Below are 21,881 nucleotides of genomic sequence, written 5' to 3' on the forward strand. Positions count from 1 at the left end.
ATTTTTCCATCAATATTAAACAACAGCAAGCTTTAAAAATCTGCACATCACCACCATCCTTAGTGGGATGTTTGAATAGAACTCTCTAATTGGGAAAGGGTCTTCTGAATTTTAAAAAAGTGTAATTATAGAAAAGAGAACTTTCCTAGATAATGGAATGGTAATACAGGAGAAAGTAAGCAAGCAGGAATCAGCCAGTCCCTAAAGAATATAAATGGAAAACTCGTTTAAAATAGAAATGCACTCTTCAAAACTAAGCTGATTTGGACAGGCCCATGTGGCAAGATCTCTCTAGCCTGTATTGCATCTAGCTACGTCACGCCAAAGCATGATATGGTCTCAGTCAACATGTGGTGAATAACATCAGAAACTGACACAACATGTAAACAGACTATATTTCAATTAAAATAAAAATGTAACAAATGAATGAATGACCTTCAAAAATAGCACAAAAACATCCAAGAATTGGGTTGCAAAGGGATCAACTTCCAAAATGACGTTACCTTATCATAATATGACCCATTAAACAAGGCTTTGATTGCTACAAAGTCACTGTCTTCCACTTGCTCCTGCTTATCCACAGTGACAACTTAAGAATAAGGGCTCTAAGTTCAAACCTTAGTAACTGGATGGCCTTGGACAAGTTACCTCACCTTGTCTTTGCCTTGGTCCTTTATCCTTAAAATTCGGACAGTCAATGAAGAAGTAGGTAAAGTTATACCTATAAAACACTTAGGATTGTGTCAGGCTCACAGAAAGCACTCAAAATGTTTGGCCATAATTATTTTAGCTCATTCTGCCAGTTTCTCTACCCATAATGCATATAACTAACTAATTCCCCTGCTTCTAATCTATTTGGTCATGGTTGTGTATGGAGTTGTCAAAAGAATGGGGTCAAAGTGAGAAAGACTGTGCCCAGGGACAAGCAGCCCTGGACATTTTTCAGTAGTCTGGCTCCCTTTGGTTGGGCCCATTTTTCCTTCATTCATCAGGAACAAGACCCATGAATGTCCTGATTTGACATGTGATGTTCTTTTCTCCATAGTTCATGCCGCCTCCCTGAGTTGGGAAACCACTCCCCTCTTCAAAGAGGGTCTTTTGTCTGATCAAGGCTGTTTTCACTGTGTTGTGGTCTCAGACAGATTTCCTTTGTGTTCTGTTTAAACACAGAATGAAAGTCCACTAACATAAAGTCTAAACACTTTGGCTTATGTTTTTGTAAAAGCTACTGTATCAAATCTGTCCATAAAATAGCAGAATGACCCATTCTGTATGTACAGAGGATTCTCACAGGGTAAGCAAGTGTCTGGGGTGGAAGTTAAAAAGACGGATGTAGAATCAGCTACTATCAAATGCACTGGGAATCATCAGTGGTTGGGGGGCAGTGAGGCGGAGGAAGGAGGAGGGTCAGATGGAGAGGAATAGCATTGCTAAGCCACTTGTTTTGATAGAGACAGCAATTTTCTTTTTTCTCCATCAGGACCTGGATGGGGCCTCCAGGAGCTTGGGGGGAAGAAGGGCTGGCAATCCCAGGGAGTGGGAGATGAGCTGAGGCTGCCCTTCTCAGCTTGAGCACCATGGGTGCTATAACTATCCATCCACTCATTCAACTTTATTTATTTATTTAGCCTTATTCTGGGTACTAGAGATAAAACAATGAATAAAATCCCTGCTCTTGTGGAATTGACATCTTAGGCAATGGAAGACAAAGTAAGCCAAAAAACAAATGAGTTATGTCCATTATATTGGATGGTGATGAGTGCAATGGAGGAAGTACGAGGAAAGAATCAGAGAAGGTGACAACGAGAAAGTGACCTATGAGCAACGACCTACAGAAGGTGAGGGGCGAGTCGTGCACTGTCTGAGGCAAGAGTGTTCAGGAAGAGAGAAAGTGAGTATGAAGGCCTTAAGGTGCTCACTATGTTGGAGAAACAGCGAGGATATCATTGCACCTAGAACACCATGAGTGCAGGAGAGAGAGGAGATAGTTCAGGGAGGTGATGTAGAGGCCAGGTGTTCAGGGTCTACTTGGACGCTGACTTGGTCTACTTGGATGCTGACCAAGTATGACATGGGACATGGGACACAATAGTAGATCAGAGATGCACCACCCAGATTCCCCTTCAAGGAAGGACCAGCTATAGGGGAGGACTGCCTACCTACACTCAGCTCCTTCGAGGCCCAACTCAGTTGTCGAAGGCACCTTGCCTGAGGTCATGCCCCTCCCAGGGCAGGCCACATCAAGCATCTGAGGAAGGCCATTTCACAGAACACTCTCTCAGGCAACTCTAGCTCCAGAAACTTCCACAGGGTTGAGCAAGGTCTGGTCACAGTTCAGCTTCTCCCTCCTTCCTCCCTCACCTTGCCCACTCCTGCCCCTCCCCTTCCCTTCACAGACACTGATCTTAATAAAGATCTTGCACTCCAAACTCCACCTCAGCATCTGTTTCTGGAAAACCCAACTTGTGTGTGACAGAAGCCGTTGCTGCCTCTGAGCAGAGCAGTGAGATAATCTGACTGGTATTCTAAAAGGGGGTTAAGAGTCAACAGAATGGGGACAGAAATGATGCAGGGTGATCAGTAAGGAAGATATTGCAATCATCCGGGTAGGAAGTGGCCATTACTTGGATCAGGGTGGTAACAGTAAAGAGAATGAAAAGTGGCTGGACTGCAGATCTGTTTTGAAGATGGAAACAATAGGACTTTCTGACAGATTGGATGTGAGGGATAAAAGAAAAAGAGGAGTCAAAGCAGAGTCCAAGGTTTGAAGTCTGAGCCAGAATGGAGCAGCCATTTACTAAGACAGGGAATCGTCTGGGGAAAGCAAGTTTGGGGCATTAGTGGAGATCAGGAGTCCATTTTGGACATAAATCTGAAATTGCATAGCCAGGTGACTATGTCAAATAAGCATTGGATATATGGAAGTAGAGTTTAGGGTAGGATCTGGATTATACTCATAAATTTGTACATTGTCAGCATATAGATGGTATTTAAAGCCATGAGGCAGGATGAGGCTACCAAAGAAGTGTGGATAGAGATGAAAAGTAATCAGGGAGATGACCAGCAATAAGCATGAGATACCAAGGAGAGGCCAGCAAGGAAGGAAGAAAACCAGGAAAACGTGGTTCCTTGGAAGCCAAATTGAGTGTTTCATGGAGAAAGGCAGAAAACACTGTGTGCAGCATTGCTAATCAGCTAAATAAGATGAGAGCTGAGAATGGATCTTTGGGATTTAACAACATGGAGGTCATCAGTGACCTTGGCTAAAGAAATACCTGTCAAGGGTGGGGGGGAAACACTTGAATGGCATGGATTTGAGAAAAATTAGAAGAGAGCAATTATAGTAGATACAGACAAATCTGCCAAGGAATTCTGCTGTAAAGAGGGGTGGAGAAAATAGGTGATAACAAGAAGGGAATGTGGGGAGAAAGAGGATTTTATGAGAGGAGACAAATAGAGGTGAGAGAGAATGTGATCTAGAACATGAATGAAATGGTTACACTACAGAAGATGGAAAGTTCATCTAGAGAAACAGGAGGAAAGACAGATTACAGAGGCTGAAGTGTAAGTGATGATGGTTGAGTTACGGGAGGCTGGAGTTCTCCTGATTGTTTCTGTTTTCATGTTTATAAGAAGCAATGCTGTCTGAGTAGGTGGTGTCAGAGGTTTGAGAAAAGAAATAAGATATAAGGGAATAGAAGAGTGAACAGCCTCGCCAGGTGGCAGGTCCTAAAGTTCAGATAAGTTTCATGAATTTAAAGTAAGACCAATCACAGTTTTGTGTTTTTCTCCTGCCACATTTAGCTACAGCAATGCAAATGTGGGGAATTCAATTTAACCAGAACTGGGGTTTTGCAGAGCACAACAGAGCAAGATAAAGAGTCCAGACTGCTGAGGGTGGAGGCAAGGAAGTGATGTAAATGATGGACCATGAAATATAAACTAAGGGAGTCAGTAACTGAGGGGTCTGAGGGATGGTCAAGAGATGGCAGGATCAATGGACTGTAAGTCCTCATGGGGTCAACAAGGAGTTAGGCTTGGGATATAAAGTGAGTGAGCTACAGGTTTTCCAATACTTCCATTCCAACCATGGAATAGACGGCTAATTTCGATGCCAGTGCGCTTTGTCAGGGATGCTCTTGAGAGGAATCCCTGACTCGAGTGAGAAAGGATTAGAAGACCTCCAACAGCGGTTCAGCTCAAAGAATCTCAGGGTCTTAGAGTGGGAAGAAGGGTAAGCAGGCTGTCCAGGGAAAGAGCAAAGAATGTAATTAAGACACAAACAGTGGCTACCGGGAGGGACTGTCACGTTGGTGGGGAAAGGAAACCGCCAGGAATGGGGGCAATACTTCATGACACCCTCAGATGTAAAAGAGCAGTTACTGTAACTACCTTGTAACATTCCCATCCAAAAGAAAGAGTAGATTGAACACAATATACTTCACCGCTACTGGAAGGAATTTACCTTGGTAAGTTAGTTTCAGTTTACAAAACTAAAATTGAGGGAGTTCACCTAGACCAACTGTTCCCAAATTGACTCTCAGAATTACTTGGAAACTCTTAAAAAACCAGATTCCCATACTCCTGATTTAGAAATTGTGGGTTTGGGCCTAAGACTCTATATACTATCTAAAGCTCCCCAGGTGAAGGGAAAGATACAGCTCAGTGGTAGAGTCTGTGCATAAGCATGAGGTCCTGGGTTCAATACCCAGTACCTCCATATAAATAAATAAATACCCAAATACCTCCCCCCAAAAAACTAATAAGTTAAATAAAATTAAATTAAAAAAATAAAGCTCCCTACGTGATTTTGATGACATGCCAAGTTTGGGAAGCCATCTGACTTCCATCTAGGATCCCTAGAGAGTATAGCATTCTGTAAATTGTGATGAAATAATGCTTTTGAGAACATAACTGAAATCTTCTCAAAGTTGTATTGTCCCTAGGTAGGATCAAGAAAATGTGTAGCCCCATTTGCCCAGGCAGCTATAATATAACAATATAGGAAAACAAAGCTGAAACCTAGACAGGAAGAGAGTCAAGAAAAACACAAAGAGAGAGAACTGGAGCCCTGACTGCACCTCACCTGAACTCCACTCTGTCTTGGTTTTATGAGCCAATAAATACCCTTAATTGTTTAAGCCAAGTCGAGGTGGGTTTTCTGTTTCTTGCAACAAAAAGTATCCTCCACAGCCTTCCCACATCAAAATTGAACCACTGTGGAAGCACACATTAGCATTTCCTCTTTGATTAAAATGTAGGTAAAATGGACATACTTTAGAGAAAAAGGTTTCCGTCCTTAAATTCAACTTTTTCTGAGGATTCCCCTATTGAAATAAATGATTTTTTATTTTTCAGCCTCTACTAAGAAAAATTTCTCCTTGTTAATGAGATTAAAAGCCCAAGAATTAGGCCCAAAGTGACAGGCAAATTTCTGATACTATAAAACAGGATGTTTTATACAACAATCTAAGAAAGTCTAGCATAAAAGAATTGTAGCTGCGGTCTTCTTCCCCTTTTTCAGGTTTCCTCAACATCTGTTGGACCTTCAAAAGTACATGTGCTATTATTTAACGCGAATCAGTAGATCTGTAAGTAAAGGCTTATTTTCAAAGTTACTAAGAATCTTCACGTGGCTGATGGTACACAAACTTAAAGGAGACCTCTGGTACTGCTTCCAAACTTGGAATCTCAAGATCTGGACAATAAACAAGCCATTGTATCCATGGTAACAGTGGCTTAACTTTTCAATGCACAGAATGGTAATTACATTTCCTGCTTTCATTCATTTCTCACTGTTTCCAATAACCTTGGAGGTCAGGCATGACCTGAGGGCTAATGACCAAAAGCATAGATTTCAACGTGAAACTTCACATTGTCTAATCTGTCATTCTCTTAGAGGGACTTGTATTTCCTCACATTATGTTTCAGCGTTGTCCTAAGTCACAAGTGCCCTAATATAAAAGTTAGCCATCTTACTTTTGGAATGATATTTTCAGTTTCTCAGTACATGCTATTAGAAACAAGACTTAGTACCTTGTAGTAACTTTTGGTGAAAAAGAATATGAAAATGAATATATGTTCCTATATGATTGAAGTATTGTGCTGTATACTAGAAATTGACACAACATTGTAAACTGACTATCCTTCAATAAAAATCAATATTTAAAAAAAGGAAAGAAGACAAAGACCAGAAAAATAACCATCGGCATAGAATGCAAATGTACAGCGTTTCTGAATTAATCTATTGAGGTGTGAAAGGTACCTGATCTACCATTTATGGAAGAAGCCCCTAGGATATATGCTAAGAATCCTTAAATTTGCACCAAGGTGCATTCCATCTCCACAGAAGCATCTTAATATGTCTTCTCTCTTCTCCTTCTCTCTACCACTTTCTCACAGTCAAGGTCTAGTGCCTGGAAAAGGGACAGAGTCTTAGGGGAAAAAAAACAAATAACATAAATTGGAAAAGCAGCAAGGGCCTAGGACTCACTGAAAAATGAAATCCTGCAGCGGACTCAAGAGCTCCTGTGCTCTGATCGCTCAGCTCATTTTCCAATGTTCCTGTACATCACAGAGGTCTGCTCTAAATAAGAACCCTTTTAGGCTATAAATAAGCCTTCCAGAGGTCCCTCTTTCTCCTGATCTCTTTCTAAACTTAAATATTGCAACACGATCACAGGAACACAGCACCATGTCATTTGTGTAAATGTTCCCAACACACTCCACCCTTCAATTACTGAGTTATCTTAGGACTGGTTGCTCTTGAGAAATGTCTATAGCCTTTTCAAGTCTGTCTTCCAACATAAAGTGGAAAAATGGTTCAATCTGATAAGGTGTTGCAGACACCTGTTGTTTCTGAGGTCCTATGTCTGTTCGCCATTTTCCCTCTGGGGTCTGTGACTTCAGGGACCAGGCATGTGGGCTAGGTCGAAGCTGCAGGCACACTCCCTGGCCCTGGATACAGTGATTGGGTCTCCATTGAGTCTATGACCTAAGCAGAGCCCCTGAAACACAGCTGAGACTTTTGCTGAGAACAATTAGGACAAAAATTCTTGCTCTTTCCCACTGGATGTGACATGAAAGAATGTGGCTCCAGGAGCCACTGACAGCCATCTGATAACGCCAGAGAAGAACACATGAGAGTCACCTCAGAGCCAGGAGATAGAAAGAGAAACCAGATCAGCAAGACATAGGCTGAGCCTCCATTCATATTAGGTTGAACCAAATGAAATTGCCACATTTGACTATTTCTGACCTAGAAAAACAGCAATCTCATTTGGTTCAACCAAATAGCTATACCTTTTCAATTATGTATTTCAATACACTTCCCTTTTGGCGTCAAATAGTTTAACTTGGGTTTCTGTCATTTACAAACTTAAGAGTTCACACTAATATGTAAGGATGTTGTAGCCACTACAGCACTATGTCAACACGCACACAAACATCACTCAAAGGATCACTTGTATTTAAAAAAAGAGAGACAGCGAGAGAGATACTAAGATACAGTATTTTCTTCTCAAGTTTAGAAAAAGTTAAGTTCTTGAAGAGGGCAGTAATGATGGATAAAAATATATATGAGAGCTCACAGTCTAACAAAACATTTCACACTCAACTCAATTAACTGGTATAACTACCCTATGAGGGAGATATGCACCCATTTTACAGATAAAATGGATCTAGAGCATTTTGTACAGAGTATGTTGTACTGAATTTCCCAGACAGTAAATGGCAGCACCAAGTTTCAAACCCAGATCCGCTAACCCCCAAATCTCACACTTCCCACTTTGTCTCACAATGCTAAGATAGTGAAGAAATTAATTAGGAAACACTTGCACAGACCCCTACAGAACATGGGAAGCATCAAAGAAATGTCTCTGACACTTCAATACATCTTCCAATCTGATCATTCTAAAGAGGCAGCCCCAAACCCTGAGGCTGAAACAAGTCAAATCTTTCTAATATTGGTGAGATCCTACCCAGAGTTACTAGGAACTAGAGGATGACGATCTCAGACTCTCAAATGCCAAGTTGCAGCCCATTTTTATTGTGAAATCTAGACTCCTCTTTTTAGTTCTCATCCTCCTTAACCTTTCTGCAGTATTGATACTGCTGACCCACTAGCACACTATAGACACCTATTAATAGATGTTTGTGGAATGCTACAGTGGTGACCATTTTTTTTAATTCCTTAAGATCACAAAGTTAATAGAATGTGATATAACTATTTGAGTTATAACAACAAAGGCTCCATCAAACTCATTTACTGTATACCAGAAAAGGGCTTCACAATTAGTACCTTTTCAGCTGTTCTGTATCATGCCAGTTCCTTTCCTTTCAATTCAACAAACTTTTTTAAGCACCCTCAAGTTTCTACATATCTTGTTCTAGCTACCAGGGCTTAACAGAAACCCCAAAGACAATATTACAGTGTGCTTCTAGTCGCATGGGAAATACATCTAGGTTCTCAATATCCTTATTTAAAAATGATTTTAAAATTTCAACTTATTTTTTTTTAAACCTGTCAGTGTTCCTATAGTGCCTCCCTAGAGAACATGGACAGTGATTAACCATAACCAAATAATTAACTTGAATAAGACTAAAAACCTAGTCACATAGCAGCCTTCACTACAAAACCCCGAAATCTTCAGGAATGAGCTTTGATGGCCTAAGGTTTTGTAAAATGCACCCAGAGGTACAGACTTTGGGCGTCGAGGCACTGGCGTGGTATAAGTTCTGGACCCAGCTAAAAACATATGGTTACATTAACCTAGCATAAGATTCATCTTAAGCCTGAGACAGGTGACCCATGCAATTTAATAAGATTTGCCAAGATCATCTTTTCATCATACTTTGCCTCATTTGATAAGGCAGGATCAACATAAAAGGAATCTAGAAATCTGCTCAACTCATCAGGCTGGGGACATTCAGAGGACATGTATCTAAATATGGTCAAGTAGAAAGAATGAGGAGACTCAGGTTCAGATCCTAGCTCTATCACAAGCTACAGACCCTTAGGCAAGGTACTTAATCTCCACCCTTTCATTCCTTTCAGTCTCCCTCGGGGTTTAGTTACTTATCCATAAAATATTGCAAGTAGACCAGTTGATATCTAAGGTTTCCTCTAGCTGTAAAAGTTTCTATTAAAACAAGACACGGAGGTCAAGAGGAAGCCCCAAAGAATAGCAAGGAAGAAGAACTTCAATAAAAGAAAGAGAAGCTACCTGCTGTGAAATAAAAGCAGCAGCGGGTATTAGAGATGTGATGGAAGCAAAATGTTCCATGTTTGTCATTGGCCACATGATCCTTTTAAACATATAAACTGCACCCAAAGATGTAATTGTCAAAAAAAGCTGATACCATTATGGGCACAACCAAACTTCTATTGAATGATAAAATATAATTTTGCTTAAGATCAGTAACATTTTATCAAAAAAAACTTCAAATCACATCCTGGGATCTGGGAATTCCTCAAAGAAATGTACAGCGGAAAACACTTAAGGGGGAGGATGTAGCTCAGTGGTAGAGAATGTGCTTAGCATGCCTGAGGTCCTGGGTTCAATCCTCAGTACCTCCACTGAATGAATGGATGAATGAATGGATGAATAAACAAACAAGCAAACCTAATTACCTCCCCCCAAAACAAACAAACAGAAGTAAATAATTTTTTAAAAAACACTTAAAGACTTCCCCTATGTGCATTGGAAATTAGAAACATGAATAGTAAGCAAAAAAAAAAAAAGTAACATTTATTGTTGATCAATATAATAAAAAGAGCTGCTAGTTTGTGATCATTGTCCACAATGCCTTACACCATGCTAAGTATATTTATCTCTATGTTCATAAAATGTCATGGAATAGATTCTCTTATTATTATATCAATTTTACAGCTAAGCAATCTGAGCCATGCAAAGTTAAGGGATGGCTCCCCAAGGTCACAAAGCTAGAAAGTGGTGGAAGCCATTGCTGGAATTCAGGCTCTCCCAAATTTTTTTTTCTTAAAAAAATTACACAAAATATGAGGGAAATGCAAATAATTTTTACAGATGTGCTATTTTTTAAAAAGACTAAATATAAAACACTTTATAATTTCTAAGGATGCAAAGTTTGCAGTAAGAGCTTACTGAATGTAACAACAAAGTTTATACTGTATATATAGCACAGGGAATTATATTCAATATCTTCTAGTAACTTATGGTAAAAGAGAATATGAAAATGAATATATGTATGCTCCTATATGACTGAAGTATTGTGCTGTACACCAGAAACTGACACATTATACACTGACTATATGTCAATAAAAATATATATTAAAAAAAAGAGCTTACCATATATGTGATGCTAAAATAAGGGCATTTACAAAGTCATCGTACTTTACTTCATCTAAGTCAGAATCAATACAACAGGAATCTAGAAATCTCCTTACAATCCCAGCCAGAAGACATTCAGAACACACTTACGTAAAAATGATAAGTAGGAAGAGTGGGAGGGAGGCTGCTAGGATTCAGGTGATAGAAACCTGAGAAGAGTTTCTGAAAATATCCAGTTAGGGAATGGCAGGTGGATTTTACCTTACGTGGCAAAGGCTTGCAAAATGCCCCTCAACTTCTTTAGTAACTTCACACCAGGACAGTAACTTAGGGGCATGACATTTTTAGTACAAAAGAAAAGAGACAGAAACAGATAGAGAGACACAGATAATGCAGTTAAACTATAGCCTCTTGAGTCAGAATCTCTTGGATTTGCCTCACGGCTCTGCAATTTTCTAGCAGTATGACCTTGGGCAAGTTAATTACTTTATGCCTCCATTTCCCAATTGCAAAGTAGGAGTAGAAATAGTACCTACTTCATAGGTATATTATAAAGATTAAATGTCAATAGGTGTAAAACACTTAAAACAGGGCCTGCCACACATGTAAGTGTATGATATGCTATTACTATACACATTATTATAGAATGAAAGATGGATGGATCTAGAAAAGTATAGGTCATTTGGTGACTAAATTGTCAATCCAGGGGAGAAAACATCTGCTTTGATTTTATGGGGACAACCCAGATGTATCCCAGTGGAATAGAGACAAAATATCCTTTTGCCAGGCACTGACAGTAACCTATAGTAAATCCTATAGCTATATTTAGGACTTGAGATATATATAACCCTAAGCGCTGCAGGAAAACCTTCCACAATAATAATAAATCCTCCTTCTGTGTTGCCAACAATGAGAAAAGGTGTTCAAAGTTGGAATTATTAACGATCTCCCCCTGCCTCCCCTCCTTTTCCAAAGATTTTTACAAGACCAGTGAGGTTTGTAAAAATTTGTTGGCGTTTTCCAACTTCTTCCCAGGAAGTCTGCAATGGGTACTGCTAGGAGTTGCTGTATAATTACTTAGTTGATTCCCTCTAAGGAGCTTATGCTAAGAATTGAGGAAAGAAAGCAGATTAACCATTTGAATACATGTCACGGCCCATCCACAAGCCCTCCCCTCTATGGGCCATAAATGGGGGCTTCTGCAGTTTCCACCTGTCAATCCCCAATATGTGATCCAGGGAAATCAATTTATTGCTTTGGCTAATCCTACAACAATAGGGGTTTCATTTTCATTGTAGGGCAATTAAGTTGTCCGAGAAGGAAGGAGCAGAGGGGAATTGTGAGGCGCGGGGGGAGGGAGTCTCTCATCCCCACAGACAGATTAGTCCCCGTGGAGGCAGCAGCGTCCGCTCTGTCTGTCTGGTGGTTGGTCACACGCAGTTCTTGGCTGCTACCTAGCAACGCATAGCCAGAGAGCGAGAGTTCCCTGGTTCCCCTGCCTCCTCCTCGCCCTTCCCATTCATCCCTAGCCTCTCCCTCTCCCTCCCCCGCCCCCCCCCCCCCACAGCCCCGTGCTGCTTTCTCTCTCTGTATTCAACCTCTCTCTCCGCTCTCGTTCTCTCCCCTCCTTCTCTCCCTTTTACTCTCTATTTGGTTCTCTTCTCCTCTCACTATTTTATTCTCTCCACTACTCAGTCTCTTTCCCTTGCCTGTTTCTGTGAAAGAAAGAAAGAAAGAAAGAAAGAAAGAAAGAAAGAAAGAAAGAAAGAAAGAAAGAAAGAAAGAAAGAAAGAAAGAAAGAGAAAGAAAGAAAAAAGAAAGAAAAAAGAAAGAAAGAGAGGAAGGAAGGAAGGAAGGAAGGGGAGAGAGAGGGAGAGGGAGGGGGGGGAGAGAGAGAGAGAGAGAGAGAGAGAGAGGGAGAGGGAGAGAAAGGAACTCCCCCGACAACTTGAGAGAAGTTTACCGCTCTTCATTGCAGAAACTCTCTATTCGAGCCCTCAAAACTCTGGCGGGGCTGACGGGCTCCATTCATCAACACAAAAGCCCCCACCTCCCGGCTGAAAAGGGAAACCCTTCAAGAAAATGCTCCAGCATATCAGCCGCTCTCTCGGCCAATCCCACCTCCCGGCCTTATCTTGGCTCGTAAATGATCTTTATCTAGATGCGGTCTCTTGGGGGTCACGGCGAGACCGAGTTTCGCTCGTGAGGAGAGGCGGAGTGTTCGAGCCCGGAGCCTGGGAGCGCGAAGGGACTCCCGGGCGGGACGCTGCAGGTGGAAAACTGCGCACGGAGCAGCGCCGAGGACCGCTCAGTCCCGGACGCAATAAACCAGCTGGGGCAACAGTGCGGGGAGAACCGCAAAGTGCCTTCCAGAGGGTTGGGACAAACCCCTTTGGGAACAAAGGCGGGGTCCCCGTGGGGTGCGCTGTCACTGAAACCGGAGAGGGTGCTTTCTCAAGTTTGCGGCCGCTCAATTCCCGGGAGGGCTAAGGAGGGGCGCTCCCGCGCGCCCTTCGCGGGCAACCTGAGAGCCCCATGGGGAGCCGCTGCGGCGCCGTCGCCCGCTTCTGGCCTCAGCGGCCACGGTCCCCTCTGCCCGCCTGCGGACCCGACCCTGCCACAGCAAGGGAAGCCCGGAGCTCGGCTCGGAGCTCGGGCCAGTGGGCGCTTACCTCGTCCACTGGCTGGCGCCAGGCAGGCGGCGAAAGCCAGCAGAAGCGTGCACGCCGCCGCCGCCGCCCAGCGCTCCATCTCCGCGACGGTCCGGGTCCTCAGCCTCGCCGTTCCTTCCCCTGGAGGTGGGCGCGCGTCGCACTCAGCACAGCAGCGCCTCTGCTCGAGAGTGCTCCTTCAGGCCCGCACCTCGGCGGGCTCCCAGTGGCAGAAAGCCGGGCCCCGCGCCCGAGACATCCCGTTTTCTACCCGCGCCAGTCCCCACCCTCCAGACAGTGCATAAAGCCCTTTAGACCCGCCCGCCCCGGAACTAGCATGCGGGAATCCCGCGGGGCAGGCCCCCTGCCGCCCGGCCCGCCCCCTGCACTTCGCAGTGCCGAGAGGAGCGGGGACCCGAACACGCGCGTGCACACTCACGCAGGCACTCCTACAGACAGCCTCACACACACAGAGGCACACACATTTCTCAGTCTCATCCGCTCACTCACGCGCGCGCACACAATCACACACGTGCACGCACATTTCACAGGTACACACGCTCATTCATATGTGCCCACACGCTCCTCACAGTCACACACTCACATTGACACACTCACACGAGGGTAGGATTTGGCTCCGCACATAAGTCTGCTAGGCAATTCACGCAGAAATCTGCCACCTACACAGTTTTAGAAAAGGGAAATATATATATGATGGAAGAGAAGGGAAAAGAGGAAGTAAGGAGACTGCTGGAGAGATCTGTGACGATTCTGTAGTCTGCAATCCCCAGGCGCCTTCGGACACCCTGGTTTCCCCCATAGAGTTAGGCGCTGAGATGGGGGCTCTGTATTTTTACAAGGAGGAAATTGGATCAATGTTGGGGGAGGGGTGGCGTTGGATCCTTGTTCAACTTTTCTTAAGCACAGCGTCTACAGGTGTCATAGATCGCGCCTCTTACAAATCCGTTCATTTTGAAGCAAATCTGAAAAGAATGAACATCTCGATCGTGCCGGTGCCCCTTTATATGATGGAGAAACGTAAGGGGTTCAGAGAACCCCGCAGCTCCTTTTGTTGGGGCAGCGTTAGCCAGGTTGGCGGGGGCTGAGGTTGGGGAGCGACCCCCAAAGGCACTGTGAGCGAACCTTAACAGAGCATCGTCCTCAGCCGGTACGTGACTATAAAGCCCACCGAATAAAAGGATAGATGGTGAAACCTCTTCCCCGGCCACTGGGAGACCTGTGTGAGGAGGGGCCGTTTGCGGGCCAGGGTCACCCCAGAATTTCCTGCCCCAGGAGTCAGGCCCTGGTCAAAGGAGTGAGGAGCCCTTTTTCTCTGCCACAGGGGCCGTGGCCGTGAAGGCGGCATCCCAGCACCCACGTTGTCCCCGGGCCAGTTACTGCCACCTCTCCTCCGCGGAACACGGATCTGTGGGACTCTGCTGACCCCCAACAGTCCGGACTGCGTACCTGCCGTGGGCTTTAGTGGTTGGTGAAGCTTTGTGGGGAGGTGGGAGCGGGAGATGGGTATAATTTTTGAAAGACAAGACGAGAAATAAAGAGAAAACTTAAGACTTAAAAAGTAGGGTGTGAGAAAGGGCGGGAGAGATTTCGTGACTTTCTTTTCGAGAACTGAAATTCAGACTTCTCTGCTCCAGACCCAAGCCACTGGGACGCTATTTGCGTCCTTGCACGGCGTCTGGCGCTGGGTGGCGCCGAGGAGGAGGCAGGATTGGGGACCGGAGGGGCAGGGGGGCTGGAAGTAAGGGGGACGAGGCTGGTAAGGAGGAGGGAAGCGGCGAGGGGGCGAGAAGCTGCACTTTAGTCTCGGCGGGTGATTTATGCCGGTTCCGGGCGGCCGGGGCGATGGTACGAGACCGCGCCGGGGTCAAGCAGCTCCGACGCGCCTGGGCTGCGCTGCATAGTCAATGAGCGTCCCCGCACCGCTGAGTTACAAAGAGCGGCAGCGGGCGCTGGGGAGGCGCGCGCCTAGGCCAGCGGGCGGACGGACGGGCGGGCGGGGACGCCGCGGGCGCGGGAGTGGCTGCGTCCGGCCCAGGGCGCGCGTGGGCTCGTGGAGGGGCGGGAGGGTGAGCGCAGGCGTGAGTGGGGCGGGGGGAGGGGGGTGTTTGTGTCCTTTCACGCTAGCAGCCGGGGCTCCAAACATTCCTTTCTGCACTGAAGGGTTTTCCTCATTGTTGTTGTCTTTGTGCTCCAGTGTTGCCAACTTACTGGAATTCCTGACGTGGTTGCACAGCAGGGCTCAGGCTGACCGTACGAGCCAGCTGCGTTTGTGTTTGGGGCTGACCCCGCCGTTAATCCCAGAATAACGCCGAAGGGGGAAAGAGTGGAGGGAGAACGGGAGGGAGGGGAGCAGATAAAGAGGTGGGGATGGGGGGTGAGGAGTCAATAACGAAGCACGGTCCGTCATTCCCAATATTGTGTGTGTAAACTCTCACATCCACACTTTTTCACTAGAAAACCTCATTTTCTCAAGGCAACCCCAAAGTCGTTCCACTTCAAAACAGACATCTTTTACAGCCGGCACCATGCGCATGTTTTTATCTCTGTATCTATACCTGAGAATGCCTGTTTCTGTATTTGGAGGATTAAAACTAAGGACCCGCATCTGGGAAAGCGCAGGGTAACTAAATTGTGATTTATGCCAGCCTTGTTTCTATATAATGCAGAAGTGAAATTTCTTTTTGTTCCATCTCTCTCTCTACATACATGCATAAAGGATTTTACAGAGCAGTTAACCAAGAGACAGGAAAGTGCTGGGAAGTGACATTTATTCTAGTAAATTTATGTTAATTGATTTCCTTAATATATTTTTGACTTGTCTATATTATTATTACGCATCTCAATACCTAATTACGGGAATATTTTCAGAGCATTTGTTCCTATCCTGAACTAACTTCTGCTTCCTGCAGTGGGCATGAAGTTGTAAAATCTCCTTGAGTACAATCCAACTTCAGTTTGCTAATAATCTAATTCAGATTTGCCTCCTGAGTGCCCACTGAACAGTTTCAATCCAATATCACTGAGAGTTCAAACACAACATGATGGAGCCTGAACCGTAAACCTTCAGTGCTTCTTATCTCAGTAAAGGGGACCAGCATTCACCCCACATGCCAAGGCTGAAATTGTCATTCTTGACTCCTCCCTCTTCCCCACCCTATATGCAAAATTCCTCAATCCATTCCTCTCTCAAACCCATTTCTCTCAATCTCACTGCCAACAGCCACCAACCTCTCTCACCTGAATTATGGCAAAAGCCTTATAATGGGCTCCTTGCTGTCAGTCTGCCCTCTCACAACTATTTTCCATTCTGCAAACGGATGACCAAGGTGATATTTCCATCAGACCAGTGCTTTCAAACAAAGGTAACTATTAGAGGGCTAGGAAATCAATTTAGTAGGTTAGATGAGAATTATTTTCAAATAAAATAGAGCAGAATAGAAACAAACATAACTTTCATATGGAAAAGGTTTGTGTTATTTCAGAAAACTCTTGTAGGGTAACTCTTCACAGTTGGACAGTTAGTATTTGAACATAACTCCACCTCCTCCTCCCCTCCTCCCCCAGCTCTGGAGGAGGGAAGCAATGAAGGAGGCAGGAGGTCAAGGCAAGGTGACTCAGGTATAATATCAGGACAAGGCGTGTCCAGCATATGCAGGGTAGATGCATCAAGGTTATAGAAGCTAGACATAGGGTAAATAGAGCAGATACCACATGGTATTACCTATACAAATGCATAACATAATTATAAGAAAGCATCAGAAGAATCCAAACTGAGGGACATTCTATTAAATAACTAACCTGTATGCTTCAGATTGGCGAGGTCATGAAAGACAAAAAAAGGAGGAGGGACATTTGAGACATAGGACAGCTACATGCCATGCGCAACCTTGGGTTGCATTTGGACTGGGGGAAGAAATAGCTCTAAGGGATATTACTGAGGAAATCAGAGGCATTTCAATATGGACCGTAGATTGAATAATAATATCCTGTAATATCTGATATTGGTTATGAAAGAGAATGTTCTTGTTTTTAGGAAATATATCCTGAAGTATTTAAAGGTTCAGGAATATGATCTTGCAATTTATTCTCAAATCATTCAGAAAAAAAACAGTGTATGTGTGTGCGTGTGTGTGTGTGTAAAAATTGGGAAGAGAGAAAGAGCAAATGAACAAAGGGCATATGGGAGTTTCTGGCACTATTACTGCAACTTTTCTGTGAGCTTAAAATTATTGAAATAAAATGTTTTTTTTTTAAAGTTTGAGAACCTTTGCATTAAATCATAAGTCCCATAAGGACAGTTCCTCGCTTGTCTCCCGATGTTTGCTCCTATTATTTCCTCCATCTAGAACATTCTTTCCCTACCAGTCCCTCCCTTCATCTGATTAATTCCTATTCAACTTTCCAGTCCCATCTAAAATATCTCTTCTTCCAGGAGGCCTTCCCTAACCACCCCTACTGACTTAGGAGCCCCTTCTATATGTCCTCCTAGCTCTTTAGATTTCCCCCATCCCAGCTCTTGTGGTGTTCCCTTGGCCTCCTAAAATCTCCAAGGCCAGAGTAATTTTTTGCTGTCATCCAGACCATATCAGTCACTTGGTCATAATATTTCAATAGTTTCCCCATTATCCCTGGAATAAAATTCAAAAAATTTACCATGCCTATGAGCTCTTGAATGATCTGGCCCCTGGCCATCTCATGAACCTCATATAACAATCCAGCCACACTGGCCTCCCCCTGGTTCCTCAAACATAGTGTCTGCTTTCTCAGCCTTGAGGGTGAGATTAAGGAGCCTAGAGGAGAGATAGCCAGAGGTTCATGGGGCTGTCTAAATTCCTGACTGCGTTCCAGGTCTAGTTCCTAACCTAGATTATCCTCACAATAATTCTTCTTTTTCTTGCGTGAGCTTGAATGAATCTCTGCCCCTTGTAAAACAGAGTCAGACTGAAACCGTCATAAAAGTGCCAAAAAGGCATCACGAGGTACCTTATCTACCTGGAAGCCCCAGTAGGCTTCTGATATAATAACAACTGCCATCCACAAGGGAAGAACATTGTTGGGTGGTTTTGTGTTTTGTTTGTTTGTTTTTTTCCAACTTTTGACTTGCCAGCCTCAGGACCAGGTTCTGAACCATAAGTCAGCTGCCTGTTCCTCGTGGTTAGCCAGCCCTAGAAAAGCCACAGCAAGACCTGAAAGGAGAACCAGGGCAGTGGCCATGTTTTCCAAACCAAAACAGAGACACCAAGTATAATATGACAAAGGAATCCTCCTGGTTTGCAAATACAGTCATATGAAACATCTTGGCAGATGTTTAAAGAAACAGCAGAGACTAACGAGTCTCACTGATTGAAAAAATGTTCAATAAAATTAGGACTTTCCTAAAAAAACATAGGGCTTAAAGACATGATGGCAGGAAGCCCTGGGAGTCAGGTGGGCCTACAGTGAGCACGTGAGCTCTGCTCGTGCCAGCACCACAAGCACCAGTTAAGAAGCCATGCAGGGGTACTTCACAGTGCATAGGGAGGAGGGCTAGGAACACAGTAGTGGTGTCAACGAAGTTGACTTCCTGCTTTACAATCTTCTCTCTTAGGAGTGATTTCTGCAGGCAAAGGTCAGTGAAAACATCTGCCTGGATAATGACTCCTGAGAGCTAGAAGACCAGTACAATTCCATCAGTCCCACAGTCCATCTCTTATCTCAGGGATTGTGAAAAGGCTGGAAGTCAAGATACGTGATAAGGAGTAGTATGTGAATGAAGAAAGGGCCTATGTAAAGTCAGGAGTCATATATGATCCTTTAGGTGAAACAACCTATTAGGACAATTATCTCAGTATCTCCACTAGACAGAACTCCAGTCTTCAATGTCCGACTTTGCTTGGGGACCTACAAAAGAATTCAGCCAGGCTCCCTATCAAAGGAGTTGGGTCTGACTTTTTCATCACTGAATCCTCAGAACTTGGCATAGGACCTAATATATGGCAAGTCTTCAATAAACGTTTGTGGAATGAATGAATGAATGAATGAATGAATGAGCAAATGAAATAAAATAGTATTAACTCTGCATTTGGCTTCTGGCATTTAGAAATCAGACTTTACAAGGTGCAGCTTATTCTGAAGAGATCTTAAGATCTTGCATGCTATGGAAAGCATTCTGAAGGTATTTCAGAGGGTTAACTTCTCCCTAGCAATCCTTGCCTTTAGGGCCTACAGTTAACATTGCAACTGGAGTTTTATTTCTTTAATGTTCCATGGAGATATTTGGCAATATTTGGAGACCTTTTTGGTTGTTGTGACTAGGGGGTTTGACTGTCATTTAATGGGTAGATATCAGGAATGCTGTTAAACACCCTGCAACAAATAGGACAAACCACTCACCAACACCCCCGCTGACCCCACTACCCCATCCCACAGCAAAGAATTATCTGCCCTCAAATTTAAGTAACTCAAGGATGAGAAACCTTGAAACTACAGTCAAAAGATTTGTAACAACAAAATCTTTAAGATGGATTTCACACCTTTAGATCAAGAACAGAATCATAAAATCCATTTTAAAACCATTTCTGCTAATTTCATCTTCCTAGTAACTGGATAATGAAGTAGGGAAAAGACTATAGACCTGTAGATCAGCATTCAGTCAAGAGAAACACATTAAGATGGGAAGAAGCCAAGAAGCATTTTTTCAAATCCTAGAAGATACATCTCCGTTCTTACACTTCAGCAATGTTTGAGTAAATGCAAACTAAGCAAGTAAAGTACCTCTTTTCCCTCTTCTCTCTGGTTGACCAACTGCTATTTTTCCCTCAGCCTCAGCTCAAATATTTTCCTTTTTGTGGTAAAATCTCCTCCACCTCTTCCAGAGAGTCTCTTTCTTTTCTGTAATCCCATCCCACCAAACACCTTCATTAGGATTCTCACTTCATGGTATATATTCTTTGATTATATTCATACCTCCTCCAATAAACTTTGTACTCATCAAAGTCTTCTTTCTTACATAAACTTTTTAAATGTAGAATAGATTTACATAAAAACTGCAAAGATAGTACAGAGGGTTCCCATAGATCCCACAATGATGTTAGAATATTATTAACAACTAACATTAGTGTGGTACGCTTGTAACAATCAATGAGCCATTATTGACACATTATTATGAACTAAAATCCATATTTTATTCCAATTTCCTCAGTTTTTACCTAATGCCCTTCTTCTGTTCCAGGATCCCATCCAGGATGTTACATTATATATTTTTTTCCAAATTAATAAAGCCTTTATTGCATCCTTAAACTATCACAAATGAATCTGAAGAGTCATCTGGCATCTTGCTGTTTCTGTAGCCAGACAACTTAGTTAGATCTTATCCATCAGCCTGCTGACCTGTTCCTTTTTCAGAAACATAGATACCATCCAAAAATTTTCTGATATCTTTGTTTTTAACTGTCAGGGCTTGCTGAATCAAAGAAGTTGAGTTTGATACCAGTTCAATGTCGTTTCTTCCAAGAATTAACTCATCTCTCTGGGCTTGAGATACTGAACAAGCAAAGCCTGGCCTCATCTGAACCCTGCAGATGTATTTTTCACCCAAGAAATTTCGGATTCCAACAAGAGAACCATTCTCCTGAATAACAACTTTGATGGGGAAGTGAGCATACCCAAACCTCATCTTGTAACAGAAGCCCAGTGTAACACCTTCGATCAAGTTCTATAAATGACTACAGATAGTGCCAACGGTAGCCAGTTCTTTTCTATTTCCCACCATTTGGTAACTCCAAGCCTCTTTTCCTTTCCAAGGAGGCTAAATTCTACATTGATGTGATTGAAGTCCCTCCGCACAGTGCCTCTGGGGCCCTTCACAATAACTGTGCATCCCTTCAAAGTGATGTCAACATTTTCTGGAATGTCGACAGTCTAACTGCTGAGAATGGTCTTCATTCTCACAGTAGATGTGACAAAGAGCTACATTATATTTAGTTATCGTGTCTCCGTAAGCTCCTGTTGCGTGACAGTTTTGCATAAATTGTTTTTGGTTTTGATGACTTGGAGAGTTCTGAAGAATACTGGTCAGGTAATTTGTACAGTGGGCCTCTGTTGAGATCTAATGTCTAATTTTTTTTCATGATTAGACGGGTTATTTTGAGGCAAGATGACAGAGGTAAAGGGCCATAATCCTGACATCACGTCAAGAGTACATGCTGTCAGCATGACTTACCATGTTGATGTTCATCTTGATCACCTGGCCGAGGTCGTGTTAGTCAGGTTCTCCACAGCAATCACTCCTCCCCATGCGCTTTTCATTCTGTCCTCTTTAGAAGGAAGTGTTTATGCAGCACTCACAATTCACTTCCTGAAGGGCAAAATAAGGGAATTCTTTGGATTGGATATTTATCTATTTGCCCCTAATTATTTGTTTATTCAATAATTTATTTATATCACTATGGAATTATGGATACTTACTTTCTGGTTTGGGTTATAATCCAATACTGTATTATTTTATTGTTCAAATTGTTCTAGCTTTGGTCATTGGGAATTCTTCCAGTTGGTTCCTATGTCCCTTTAACATACTCCCATCATTGTGAGGTTTTGGTTTTTGGTTTTTGTTTTGAGCACTTCCTTACTTTCCAGCACTACAAGATGCTCCAAGTTCACCTTGTATACTCTCTGCCCCAGTCCTAGAATCAGTCAAGATCTTCTTTTTATTTTGTTTTATGAATAAAACTAGTGTATAAAACTTGCTGAATATTCACTATATGCCAGATATGAGCTAAGAATCTTACGTGTATAAGATCACTGGCTGACATCAAGCAAGTTTCAGCTAAGTAGTATGCAAACACTGATACACCTTGGTTTTAATGAATTGCCAGGGGAAATTATTTTTACTGCATTTTATTTTTTTTATAATACTAGGACG

The 21,881-nt window shown here is 43.1% G+C and overlaps 1 protein-coding gene and 1 pseudogene across 1 annotated transcript in view; both read right to left on the reverse strand.

Annotated features, from left to right (window-relative positions):
• The window catches only part of LRP2 (LDL receptor related protein 2), a 181,181-nt gene extending 167,972 nt beyond the window's left edge, over nt 1–13,209 (reverse strand). Inside the window, exon 1 of the mRNA XM_064484889.1 lies at nt 12,983–13,209. Within this exon, the coding sequence (XP_064340959.1) occupies nt 12,983–13,061 (79 nt within the window). The 5' untranslated portion in view covers nt 13,062–13,209. The remainder of the gene's footprint in view (nt 1–12,982) is intronic.
• Nucleotides 13,210–20,232: 7,023 nt separating this feature from the next.
• On the reverse strand, nt 20,233–20,905 carry LOC105091108 (large ribosomal subunit protein uL6-like; annotated as a pseudogene).
• Between the last annotated feature and the right edge of the window lie 976 nt (nt 20,906–21,881).

The sequence above is a fragment of the Camelus dromedarius genome, chromosome 4, assembly GCF_036321535.1.
Source record: "Camelus dromedarius isolate mCamDro1 chromosome 4, mCamDro1.pat, whole genome shotgun sequence".
NCBI classification, from domain to species: Eukaryota; Metazoa; Chordata; class Mammalia; order Artiodactyla; family Camelidae; genus Camelus; species Camelus dromedarius.